Below are 12,725 nucleotides of genomic sequence, written 5' to 3' on the forward strand. Positions count from 1 at the left end.
CAATTGAAACAGAAATACTTTAATCAAAACTATCAAAAATCAAAACATACAGGAAAAATAGTTAGTCGAAAGGAAAGGAAATGTATCTTTTCGCTTATATGAAAAAGCCCATGGAAAGATCATTATGCCAAACTTCCAGTTAGCTTGGAGGGACAGAAATGTTTTTGTGCAGCTTTATCCACAGAAGTAAAGGGAGGAAAATAGAAACAATTTAATAAATGGGAGTTAATGAGGGGACTCAGAGCCACATTAAGACACACAAATTTAGGTGTCTATGCTACCATTAAGTTAAGGGAGTTCTGTTCAACAGAACCTAGAAAGCAATTCAGCTCGCCAGCCACTAAATGCCCACTTAAAAGTTTCATTATCCAGGATCTCGACTAGAATGGTAAAAGGCTTAACTCAGTTACCCACCTATAGGTGTTCCGACATCAGAGATGCAGATACTCAAAACTAAATTTAGGTGTCTTAATCTGAAGATTAATACTATTGCTTATGTGCATGCCCTTAGATAAATGACTCTCTTCTCAGCAGCTTTTTCAGTAGGACACAGGAAGGGAGTTCAGAAAAGTTTTACCTCTAAGAAAGTAATACTTGGGAAGTGATGAAATAGTTGTCCTGTCACAAAAGGATTTTGGAACGAAGTAACATTAAATGCCTTCATCTAACTTCTCCTTTAAACAAGAGCCTAGCTTTCTTGCTTTTCAGTTCTCATCTTTTCCACTCAACAAATAAGAAATGGCAAAGAGATTCAGAAACCAGTGGATATATCCCTGCAAACATTGATAAGATGAAAGAAAAAAAAAAGAAAAAAGAGCATTGCAATATGCATAAGACAGATGACATGCCAAAAAGGATCCCAAAAAAGAAACAAGATAATGTCAAAATTAAGGGGGCTGCAAAATAGGGAAAACAGAGAGGTGATCAGAACAGGAAGGAGGAAGATGTGCTAAGAATTCTTCAAGCACAAGGTAAATGCAGAGAGTTTGGCTATCTTTGAAAGTAATATTTTATGGCATAAACTATACTTGGAAGTAACATGTCTATTATCAATGCCCTGGCAAACATTACTGTATATATTACACAGAAACAGACAAAATTCTCCAGACTCACCTTTCCTGCAAGTTCCAGCTCCTTTTTATCTTTCTTAGCGTGTCCAGCCAGCATCTTCATTTCAATCATTCCTGCCACAGCGATGATTGGCACAACAGCTAAAAGTAATAAGGTCAGCTGCCAGCCATAAATTAGTGATATAATAATTCCAGTCCCAAGGTTAGCTATGTTTTGGGCAATTAATGCCAGTCTGACACCAGTTGCCTTGGGAGGGGAGAAAAAAAAGACAGTTTTTACTAAAGAAAGTGCATGTTAGATTAGGAAAGCATTTCCATCTACACTATTCCTAGTTCTCCAAAAAATATTTATACAGTCTTAACCCCTTTTTGCTTTATTTCAAAGTGGGAGTTCTTCAGCTATTCTTAAACAAAAGTCTGGATCACACTTAATTTTTCTCCGTATATTTTCAGATTACTCACAATTCCATTTGTGATTTATAAATGCTGCTCATAATGCTAAGCAGACTTTAAGTATATTAGATGTTTACATTTACAGCTTAACATTAGAATCTGTCACATTTCATAGATCATGCAACTAGCTTCTATGAACTACACAGAACTCAATGCACATGAAAATTAAATTTTTTAACTTAAATTGATTAAGTAAAACTAAAGACGTCATAGAACTCCTCACTTCAGAAAAATAAAGCACAAGTTTGTGTAGTACTGAAGCTAGACACTCTTATAGCTTTAACATACAGGCATATTCAGTGCTCTTTAGCTTAGTATTACAGACCCCTTGACGTCCACAAATTACTTGTAAAGGATCTCCAAAAAAGTAAGAAGGAAAAGGAAGCCTGTTGGCACTATATTTAATTTTTTTCATATAAGGAATCTGTATAATGGGAAGGAAAATAGAAGAAAGTCACAAACTGAACAATCAAGTTCAGATGCATATCTTTGGGTAAACAAGATATCTCTGAACAAACTTCTTGGATAAACAGATTTCTGATTTATTTATTTTTCAATAATAAAGGTTGCAGCACAACATAGCAACAATCTTAAAAGAAGATTACTCTATTTTACCAGGCAATATCCTTTATCACTGTTATAAAATACATCAGTGCATGCTATATCAGCTATCATTTTACCAGCAATGGTAAACTTTTAGTTGTTGTCAAAGTCAAGACTCCCCTTTAACCAGTCAAGCCCAAGTTCTAACTCTACTATATATTAACCCAAATATGAAAAAGGCCTATACAAAAATGTTACTCACTCCTTTCACTTGTGAGGCATCGTTAGCAAGTCTTGCAGTTAATGCTCCTGTGCTATTTCTAGTATCATCAAACCATCCCATATCCTACAACAAGAAACAGAAACATTTTTCTTGGGACCAGTCTTCCATCTACTTTATATATGTCTTAAAATAGGACTGGGGTCTACATAATATAACTAAGTTCAATGTTAGAAGTCAATGTGTCCGTTCTGCATATTAAATTAAGCATAATTCCTTAATCGCACAATGAATATGTCCCAGAACCAAAATTTACCCTCTCCCACAGCTGTCGAAACTGTACCTTCTTGGAGGAAATGACTCATAAGTCACATTGCTTTGTAATTGCAAAGCTGTCGAGGGAAGAATTAATTGTAAAGCATTTTCAGGGTGAAAACTCCTGACTTACTGCTTTGTTTCTCCTCAGATTGAACAGACTCATTTGGAAGCTATGAGACAAGATCAAAAAATCTGGCCTCATTTTTAACAGTGCTCTACTCTATCAGATGAAGTCATTTTTGGGTCAGCTACACAGTTTATCCTTATTCAACATGTGACAAAATATCCGATTTAAATTGTAACATGTAATATTCACCATATGAAGACCTAGTGATGTAGTACAGGCCTTTGGGACCTCAAGAACAAATTATAGTACTTCTCTTTCATTAGGCTTTCAGTGATGCTGGTCTGTAGTTCATAGTTTTTCAGAATATGATAGCTGTCAGTTCACACCACAAATACTCATGTTTACATGAACAAAATTCTGTGTCTGCATGTGGCATTACATGCAAAACATAAGAAAGCAGAAACATTACATCACATATGTGAAAAATCAGAAACGCTGATCCTGAAACCATGCAATAACGGGGCCCATTTATGTAACTACATGAATTACTTAAAATTACTATAAAGATTTGTATTTTTTAAAATTCTCTGAAAGTGCCTTTACATTTAAGTATACAATCTTACTACTGCATTAACAAATGATGATTATGCATTTGGGAACTCTTTGAAAGAGACAAAAAATAAAAAGATTATCCTATTACAATTTAGATCAGAGATTTGAAATAACAATTATATAGTAAGCTGCACTGCATTGCATTTCTTTGCAGGAGAAGGGGCACCAAGGAAGAAAATCAGACAAATAAGCATGAAATAGGATTCAGCTGTTGTACATCAATTTGTTAAACAATGGTAACTTGGCTGTAAATCTAAGGCCTTACAAGGACTGTGTATAAAGTATCTTTGTCTACTAATACTTTACTTAACCCCCTGCAACTAGCTAAAATGGTTTCTAAACTGATTTAAAGAATATTCTTTGTAGAGCAAGTAGAATAGCATAGAATATAGGTATTTCATGATATCTAAACAAACAAAGATAAAAAATATTTTGCTTTCCAGAGTTCGAAAAATAATTACCTGTCTAAGCATTGCTTTAAATGCCATGAATCGAAGTCTCATTGTGAGAATTTCTCCAGCTTTACCAAATGTGAAACCCTATTTAAAAAGAAGTACAATGCTTACCATGCTATTACATTGTTTTGTATTTAGTCAATAAATATTTTTTAGATGCACTGTCTCTACAATGTCAAAATATAAAATATTGTAGTCATCATCACAGAAAACAAACGTAAAAACAGGTTTAATATTCACAAAATGCAGTAGATTCACAACATAGGCATTGAAATTTTACATTTCTGAATAAAATATACAGGGCACAGCAATATTTCCCAGCACTACCTCACCAGCATGCTTCTAGAAAAGGATCGCTAATGAACCCTTCGACTGCATTTTTAATCAGAGCCGACCTAAGTCAAATTTAAACAGGTCATTTTTAGGTTAAAAGCTTCATGAGGAAATCTAAGCTCACTGAAGTCAAAGGCAGATTTCCCACTGACTCCAGTGGAACTATGATTTCTTCCCTGGAATCTGAATACAACATGAGAAAGCTATCAGTAACAATACAGAGTAATGTTTTATAATAAACCAAAAGCACTTTTAGCCAGATACATGAATCATTAACAAAATAAAAAAAGGAATGTGTTGATTAAAATTTTGTGAAGACACATTCATCCTACACTTTTGGTACGACATTAAATTTGCTTTGTTTAGCTCATTACCACCTTTTTGTGATTACAGGCATTAATACTTCAGAATCTACATTTGAGAAATTGTATGCCCGTGAAATATAAAACACAAATGAAACTCTAATATGTGATATTAAGAGAAACTGTTATGGCACATTCCAATGAACAAATATTTTTCTGTTAACTTTGATCATTGGCATTGTTGGGCTGATATACTGTCAATAAATCTCTGTAATTGTGATTTTTTTTTAATTCACACAATTCAAACACCTTAGAATGGGCAGTATATAAACAGATTGTGAAATCCATGTTCTTGTATTTCTTCATGCTCATTAAGTTGGGGGTGTCATATCTCAGTGAACTCTTCCCATTCATACGCTAATTTAAAACTTTATCTGCACTTTTATAAGCTGAGCAAACCCATCATATGCATCCACAGCTCAGTCATTCTGCATGACTCAAGGTCATTCTGCATTCATGTGTAATGAGGCAAACAAAACAGGTGTTTTTTGCAAGAGATTGTTGCATGTCCGTGCTGCTGTGTTTTAGGTTTGCTTCATTCTTACAGTGTGTGGACTCATTTAATGAATAAAGGTATACAATATTCAGAGATTATAAACCGGATTATATAAAAATATTTAAATGCCAAATTTTACCAAATATCTAATTTGCACTTGTGTAATATACTACTTTCTTCATTGTGGCACTGCTGTAGCAGTTAGATGCCTGTATAAGAATTAGGGCAGAGTTAAAATACTATTTTTACTGGCTGGGAATAAGTAGTGGATGTGAAAGGATAAGTTCAGATGGCTACAGGAATCAGTGAGAACGGAGATGCGGTATTAGCATCCAAATTTTATTATCTGACAGGAAGAGATAAGTATCAGCATGATGGGTATCACTTGAACTGGTCTGGGGGCTCATACAGGATAAGACTTGTAATGGGGAGGGGATAGGTGGATAAAAAATTGGAGGATGAAGATAGGAAGAGTTGGTGGACTTGTACTTACTCATAGGTTCAAATAGGAGGACTTGTGGTGGGGGGAGTAAGGAGCGGGATAGGGTATAGACAGGAATGGTTGGAGGTTAGGTGATAATGGAAAAAAGAGTTAGAGATTCCAGACTTGTGTGCTGAGATGTTTTTGGTGAAGAAGAGGGGGAGTTCAGAAGTGAAGAGGCTGGAATATGTTAGAAGGTGTCTGGAATGTGAGAAGCTGTAGGTCAGAAAAGATTCACAGTTCAGCCTGAAGCACACCTAGAACAGCATATGAGGATTCCGGTTTGAGTTGGAGGCATTTATTAAGAAAATTTTTAGTATATCTGAGATCTAGTTTCTAAAACATCATGAACAACTATAATAAAGCTAAAATAATAGAACATACCTGAAAAAAGAAAGTAAAAAATGAAACGATCCCAAGTGCTAAAAACAGCAGTGAATATAAGTTGCTCTTTTCTCTTATAGTGGCCTTGTCAGTTTCTGAAAAAATCTATAAAACAATATTTTAAACATGAATTTTTAAAAATCAGCTAATAATCTAAAATACTCCCATACTTCTCAGTAAGTCAGTTTGGCAATCATTTACATGTCAATGTTACACATGATTATAGGTATAAAAAGCAAATTTCAGGTTGTAAAAAGATTCATTTTCACAGTTTTGTAAATCTTGTTGTTCTGTAGATTTATCTAATCCATTCCTCAGCTTCCTAATGCAGGAACTGTTTTAAGATTCAGTTTTATTGTAAACGAATTTCACAGATTATATACCTTGTTATATACTTTATTCACACTTACCCCTATAATTTCTGAAAATATGATTGAAAATGCAGGTTGTAAAGCCCCATTGATAATTGCACATAAAGTGCCAACTACAAAGTATGGCCATTCGGTTTTGTTCAACTTCATAATTTTCAGAAATGAAGCCGGAGGTAATTCACTGTCCTAAAAAATAGGAATTTTGTTAGGATAAATATATAATAAATCTATGGAGAAAAACGGGAGATTAATAGTCCATCGCCTATTCCCAGGATCCATTTAGGGAAAGCCAAAATATATACTTTTTAATAACACAAATGATTAACTAACTGCATGTTTCTATTTATAATTTTAATACAAGAAAGAAAGCAAGCTACTAGAACATATCTATAGTTCTTGTCATCTCATTTGAGCTTAATTCACATGATATACATTGACCAGTGCTCTTGGTATTGTTTAATGGTGACTGAATTATTCATTCTGAACATATTGGCGTGTGTAATCCACAACTAGATTGTTATTTCAAGTAATTGTTCATTGAACAATTAATAACAACAGATGGCTTAGTATTTCCTGCAAGTGTTAATGCACTCATCCGATATCCCAGGTTTGTTGCAAGAGTTCTATGTTGGGCCACACATTTTGGTTCTGATTCAAAAATGAATATTTAACTTATATAGACTATGTCTTTATGGTATTCAAATACACTAATGCATATTTTTATAACAAATTTAAATTTACTTTGAAAAATAAATTTATCGCAGTTACAGGCTAAAAATGTCCTATTTTAATTGTATAACAGCTCACATAGGATAATGAAGCAACTTATGAATATTATCAAATCAAAAGCTATTTAGAATCAGAAAATTGTCAAATTTTACCCCTATATCAAATGCCTTTTTCTTCTTGTACATTTTAAAGCAGGAGAATAAATTGCATTTCAATGCACTTTGTTGAAAGATATCAAAGTCCATTAAGAGCTTGCAAAGGTACTTACCGGCAGATCAGTTTTCACATCAGAATCATCATTCTCTGTTCCTGGCTTTTTAAAGCTTCTCCGAGTTGATCGTCTTCTCAATCCTTTCATTAAGGATTCTTGCAATTCTGGTTCAGACCCACTTTTTTTGACACTAAGTACACTTTCATCTTTTTCTGATGATTGAACGTCAGTTCCTATTGTCTAAAATGGGGAAAAACATGACATTAAGATAAATTATGCATATATTAAGTGAATGTTCAAAATTATAAGAAAATCAATGTAAACGTAACCAAAATCACAATTCAGTGGAAATAGATATAGGTAGAACAGAATATGATACTATAAAGTTAAAATTACTATATTTCACTAGATCTATACCTTCAGAACTTGATTGATATACACTCACTCCCAAGAAAAAATGAGGAGGCAGGGGTGGAAATAGCTGCCTTTTTGTTTGAATTAACTCCTAACAGAGATTTAAATTGAGTACGAATGATTTGTACTCATCTGGGATCTGTATGAATAAGTCCTCATAAAGTGAGGAAAATGACTCTCCTTTTCAGTGTAGAGTTCTCTTACAATTCTTGATTTAAAATGTAACAGGGAAGTTTAGGATGTAGCAGGTCAAAAAGATTTTAATTAAAAAAATCAGAACAGTCAGAAGAAGAGCTCTACTTTTGGTGGTAGCTTCGCCTGTCTCTTTGGCAGAATAAATAAATACCTACCCACCACTGAGGACTTTAATAGTAATTGGATTCAAAGCCACATTCCGTTAGTGTTTCTTTTTTCTCAGAAAATTTTTGTTATTTCTTAGTATTTTTTAAATGATTAAGAAAAATCACTTTGTTTTCTATTTTACATTTCCTAATTTTTTCAGTCACCATGTTTACATGAATACAAGCTTACTCTGAAGGTGACTAAATAAATCCTCATTGTTATTTTATATAGAACATTTTGAATTGGCCCAGTTTACTCTTGTCATTCTAACATACTGAGATATCTTTCAATTTTTTTAATGGGCACGCTGACCATGCAGTAAAACATCAGTTATATAGAAAGCCACAGTGAAACTCAGCCTGTCACATGTGACATTGGGATGTACCAAAGTGTTTTGTTCTTCCCTTAATAACAAGTATGTTTCTGATACTCTCATCTGATTTTTAACTTATGATCTCTTTGTTTCTGGCTACATAGCTTAAAATATAGCTTTTTACACTCAGCACAACATGTTTTTTTTTTCCCCCACTCCTCCCTCGACATTTTTTCTTTGAAAGAACCTCAGCATGAAGAATTAGAATCAAATAAGTAAATATGCATGCCCTATTCCTCTGGTATTAACAACCATATTTTACCTTGCATGTATCACAGGCTAAGAACATGCAATGGACTAGCAAACTATTGTATGTTAGCTGCTCTACATTACTTGCCCCCATACCTGCCTAAAAAGAGAATATAAAATAATCCTTTAACAGGGAATATCAGGAAACAGCTTGCAGGAAAAACTACCTGCATGTTAACAAGTTTGTAGTAGATTCCCTTTCTTTCCATCAATTCAATATGATTCCCTTGTTCTGTGACAATTCCACCTTCAAACACAGCTATACAATCAGCATTTCGGACTGTTGACAGTCGATGAGCTACGACAATCGTGGTGCGTCCTTCTCTTGCCTAAAAATAACAAACTTTTATATTAATATCTCTAAGTATATTCAAAATTTTTTCATCTTCATATTAGAAAAATGGAAACACTAAAATTGTCCATAGAGAAACAATATGTTCCAAAAGAATTTTAAAAGTAGATTTTAATGAGTACCTTAAAACATGAATATAATTTTTAGCTTGAATAGAGATATTAAAGATAATCTTTTGCTGTGGAACAAAAAAATCAGATTTTGCTCATAAGTATTTTAAAAAATTGTCTCAACATTGCAAATTTAAAAACCTTACACATTTTTATATTTAAAGCTGTGGTCTTATATTTAAACCTTAAAATCTGTGGTTAGTTTATATTCAAGTAATCAAGGAAATATATTTAGAAGCGTTATTGAAAGTGTTTTACACTGGCTTTCAAAAAGAGTTCAGTGTTTAAAGCTCTAATTCACTGCCCATTCAAATAGCTTCACAGAAAATAAAATTCCCTAAAATTTCATACAAAATGCATTTTAATTAGCTACCATTTTGGATGTTTATATGGCTATCATGTATCATACATCAAATATGGCCCTTTTCATAACCAACCTGTATGAAAATGACCAAGGAACTTATAGCTTAAATAATCAGATTAATGATCACAAGAAGTGGAATTCTGAGGGCACGTGATGGAGTCCATCTTCCCTAGGACTTCTGCAAAGGTTTATGAAGATCCCAATTTATAAGATAATGGCACAAAGAAAAGCTGGACAAGTGACTATATTCTTCTTTAAATATATTTCCATTAATAAATTCTCCTCAAACTGTCTGTCTTTACCCAACACTGTTATTCCTGAAGTCATATGCAGGAAGCATTATAGCACTCCAGTTGGAAGACAGCCTGATTGGGTAAATTCAGAATAGCATTTGGGGTACTGACACAATATGAATACACAGAAATTTTGTTTTAACTCCTGAGTTTTATCAGGGATCAGCTGTTCCTGTAATGGTCTCTACACTGAGAAGAGAATGAGCACCTAGAGGCATTCATACTGACAGAAGAAAATGTTTCCTTGAAGTGTTTCCTGCAGGTAAAGAAACAGGTTACTGCTACAATCACTTACGATGTCCTGGTAGCTCTTATCCTGTCTGTCAGGTTTCAACACAAGTTAATCAACTAGGAGAATGACAAGAATGTGAACATCTGTAAGAGAGTGTATTGTGGGGATGGCATTTATGCCAAGAAAACTTGAGTTAAGATTAATAACACATAAAATGCTATATCTCCACTTGAAACAAGATTCTTCCTTGTAATACCTGCAAGATCTCAAAAAATACACCTATCTTTACTAACAGAAAACATTTCCCAAATTCAAGCTTACTTTATGCTTTTTAAGGATTTCTATTTCTTGCAACTCTTTAAATACATGTCTGAAAAGAGTGAACAATGGGCTCCTGCTCACATACTTCCTTTCAGAGCGATACTGACCTTGTCCAGGGCTGCCTGCACAACTGATTCACTTTCAGTATCCAAAGCTGATGTTGCCTCATCAAGCAGAAGGATTTTAGGATTGCGAACCAGAGCACGGGCAATTGCTATTCTCTGCTTCTGGCCTCCGCTCAGCTGTGCCCCTCTTTCTCCAACCATGGTTTCAAACTTCTGCAAGACAACAACAACGCGCTTCCAGAACACTCCACGGCACAGTCCTTTTGCCAATGAAAGGCAGCATAAAAAAGGCCACGTGTGTGCCTTCAGTAGCACCGGCAGAATCCTTGCCCTTTTCTAAAACACTACAGGGTAAACACTCATTTGAATATGCCTTCCTCAGTCTTCCTGCCCCTAGAGTTCTAGCATTTCGCACACTCCCGAAACGCTCATCCAACCAGGGCTGAAAGAGTTGACATTAACTCTGCTCTCACAAAAGTTATGAGAAAGCTCTCTGTAGTCACAGCTCCAGGGAGAGCTTCTTCTGTCTTCTGCGCTAGGAAGAGCCCTTCTAAGGCACTCTCTGGCAAGAGCAGGCTTACTCGAGAGAAACTACTTCACCAAGACAGCGGGTCTGCTTACATTGGGTAGCTTCATGATGAAGTCGTAAGCATTAGCTTCCTTGGTAGCTTTTTCAATCTCTTCCATGGTGACGTCCTCACGGCCATAACGAATATTTTCTGCAATAGTAGTAGCAAACAGCACGGGCTCCTGATTCACCACACCGATAATCTCCCGCAGATATCTGACGTTGAGGGTCTTAATATCCTGCCCATCAATGGTAATCTAAACAAAGGGATGCAGAGGAAAAGAGCTCACCGAGTGTTTTGGCCAAGGCACCTGGCTCCCCCAGGTTGGCCTATGCCGTTTTAGGGCAGACGTTTGAACAAGGGCAAAGAGGCCAGAGCTACGCTTCAAACAACGGTGACGTACACAGCGGTCATCTCACTTGAGCTATCTTACCACGCCTTCCTTGGGGTCATAAAATCTCTGGATGAGCTGAACAGTTGTACTTTTCCCGCAGCCGCTGCCACCAACGAGGGCTACTGTCTGGCCACAGTTAACCTTGAGATTCAAGCCTTTCAGGACCTTCATGGAATATGATAGAAAAAACATAATGTCTAAAAATGTGAGCTTAAATTTAGGAGAACTCTAATGACTTGAGTGAAATTTTCTTCACGTTTGCATCAGAATTGGTCTAGCAGCAATACATAACACATTTCACAATTACCCCTATTGTGAACCAGTTCATACGACAAAATAACATAACGTTATAACTACACAAAATTAAGAATAATATAATAATACTATGATGCAGTATTTTTGTACTATCACCTTTTTCTGGAAAGCACCATAGAAAATAGAGGAAAGTTATTATACAGTAGAACTCACACTTAGAAGTGACAGAATATACTCGAGATTTTTCCCCTGCAGACTGGAATGGCTGGTGGGCCTTCTCTGTAGCTGTGAAATTGTGTTGAACAGTAGACACCTTTTTTGTACTAGTAACCATAAAATATAGCATTTCACAGCAATAGAAAGTACGAAGTTTTTCTTTCCTTGGGATTCTTACAAAGGGCGAATATAGCTCTTTGGTGCCTTGCAATTGCTCCTTTGTTTTATTTTCAAGAAAATAACCTGTATTGGGCTGTATAGTGAGGCTAGACAACAGACACATTATTAGCATCCCAATGCCATGCTGACTCAAATTTGCCCACCTTTCTGCTTAACCCGCTCATCTGACTAGAAAGAAAATATTGCCATAGAGAAAGGGAACATAACCTTCCAGTAGTTTTATTTCTACTCAATATGAGGAACAGGTAAATAGGAGTCTATATAGCTTTTACTACTTTGTACAACCAATGTGGTTGAAAACGTATACTGAGATGGTGAAAAGTTTATTTTTTTGCTAATCAGTCTTCTAGAAGGACTAAGCTACAAAAAACTACTCAGACTTGAACACACCCACATCAGGGCTAAACTTTTCTTTTCTGAATATGCAAGCTATGTACCTACGCAATCCATTGTACTTCCCAATACATCGCCCATACTGTCTCCTTGTTATCATCTTCTCCTTCCTACATTTCTACTCTCAGCACTATTGCCTCTTCACCCTCAGTATTAATACTGGTGTGCTTCACTAGTGAGGTATATCTCACTGTTTGGGAACAAGAGGCGCAGACAAATAACTAAGTTTATCCTATTTTGTGAAAGTATTTATAGATAAAACAAAAAGTCTAACATGAGTAATAATAGTTGAACATGAAAGAGCCTTACCTAGCCTTTTTGTCACAGTCCTACAAAACATTTAGTCTATATACTTTGCATGTAGCAACTCAAGCATACTTAAATGTAAATAAAAAAGCAATAGAGGTTGATCTAAAAAGTTAAGGATTATCACTGATTACAATGGACTATTGATCAGAACCTTTTTCTTTCACCAAAATAAAATCCATAATCAAATCC

At 35.1% G+C, this 12,725-nt stretch overlaps 1 protein-coding gene and 1 long non-coding RNA gene across 4 annotated transcripts in view; one reads left to right on the forward strand and one right to left on the reverse strand.

Annotated features, from left to right (window-relative positions):
* The window catches only part of LOC138066302 (uncharacterized), a 63,422-nt gene that overhangs the window by 23,131 nt on the left and 27,566 nt on the right, over window positions 1–12,725 (forward strand). The gene's annotated exons all lie outside the window — the stretch shown is intronic.
* LOC104144104 (ATP-dependent translocase ABCB1) overlaps window positions 1–12,725 on the reverse strand; it is a 65,591-nt gene that overhangs the window by 10,443 nt on the left and 42,423 nt on the right. For all 3 annotated transcript variants that reach the window (XM_068934708.1, XM_009674905.2, XM_068934709.1), the window contains 10 exons: window positions 11,223–11,348; window positions 10,842–11,045; window positions 10,263–10,433; window positions 8,651–8,812; window positions 7,163–7,345; window positions 6,205–6,351; window positions 5,795–5,899; window positions 3,745–3,822; window positions 2,329–2,412; window positions 1,114–1,317 (listed from right to left, as the gene is read on the reverse strand). In XM_068934708.1, coding sequence (XP_068790809.1) covers window positions 1,114–1,317; window positions 2,329–2,412; window positions 3,745–3,822; window positions 5,795–5,899; window positions 6,205–6,351; window positions 7,163–7,345; window positions 8,651–8,812; window positions 10,263–10,433; window positions 10,842–11,045; window positions 11,223–11,348 — 1,464 coding nt within the window. The remainder of the gene's footprint in view (window positions 1–1,113; window positions 1,318–2,328; window positions 2,413–3,744; window positions 3,823–5,794; window positions 5,900–6,204; window positions 6,352–7,162; window positions 7,346–8,650; window positions 8,813–10,262; window positions 10,434–10,841; window positions 11,046–11,222; window positions 11,349–12,725) is intronic.

The sequence above is a fragment of the Struthio camelus genome, chromosome 2, assembly GCF_040807025.1.
Source record: "Struthio camelus isolate bStrCam1 chromosome 2, bStrCam1.hap1, whole genome shotgun sequence".
Classification (NCBI taxonomy): Eukaryota; Metazoa; Chordata; class Aves; order Struthioniformes; family Struthionidae; genus Struthio; species Struthio camelus.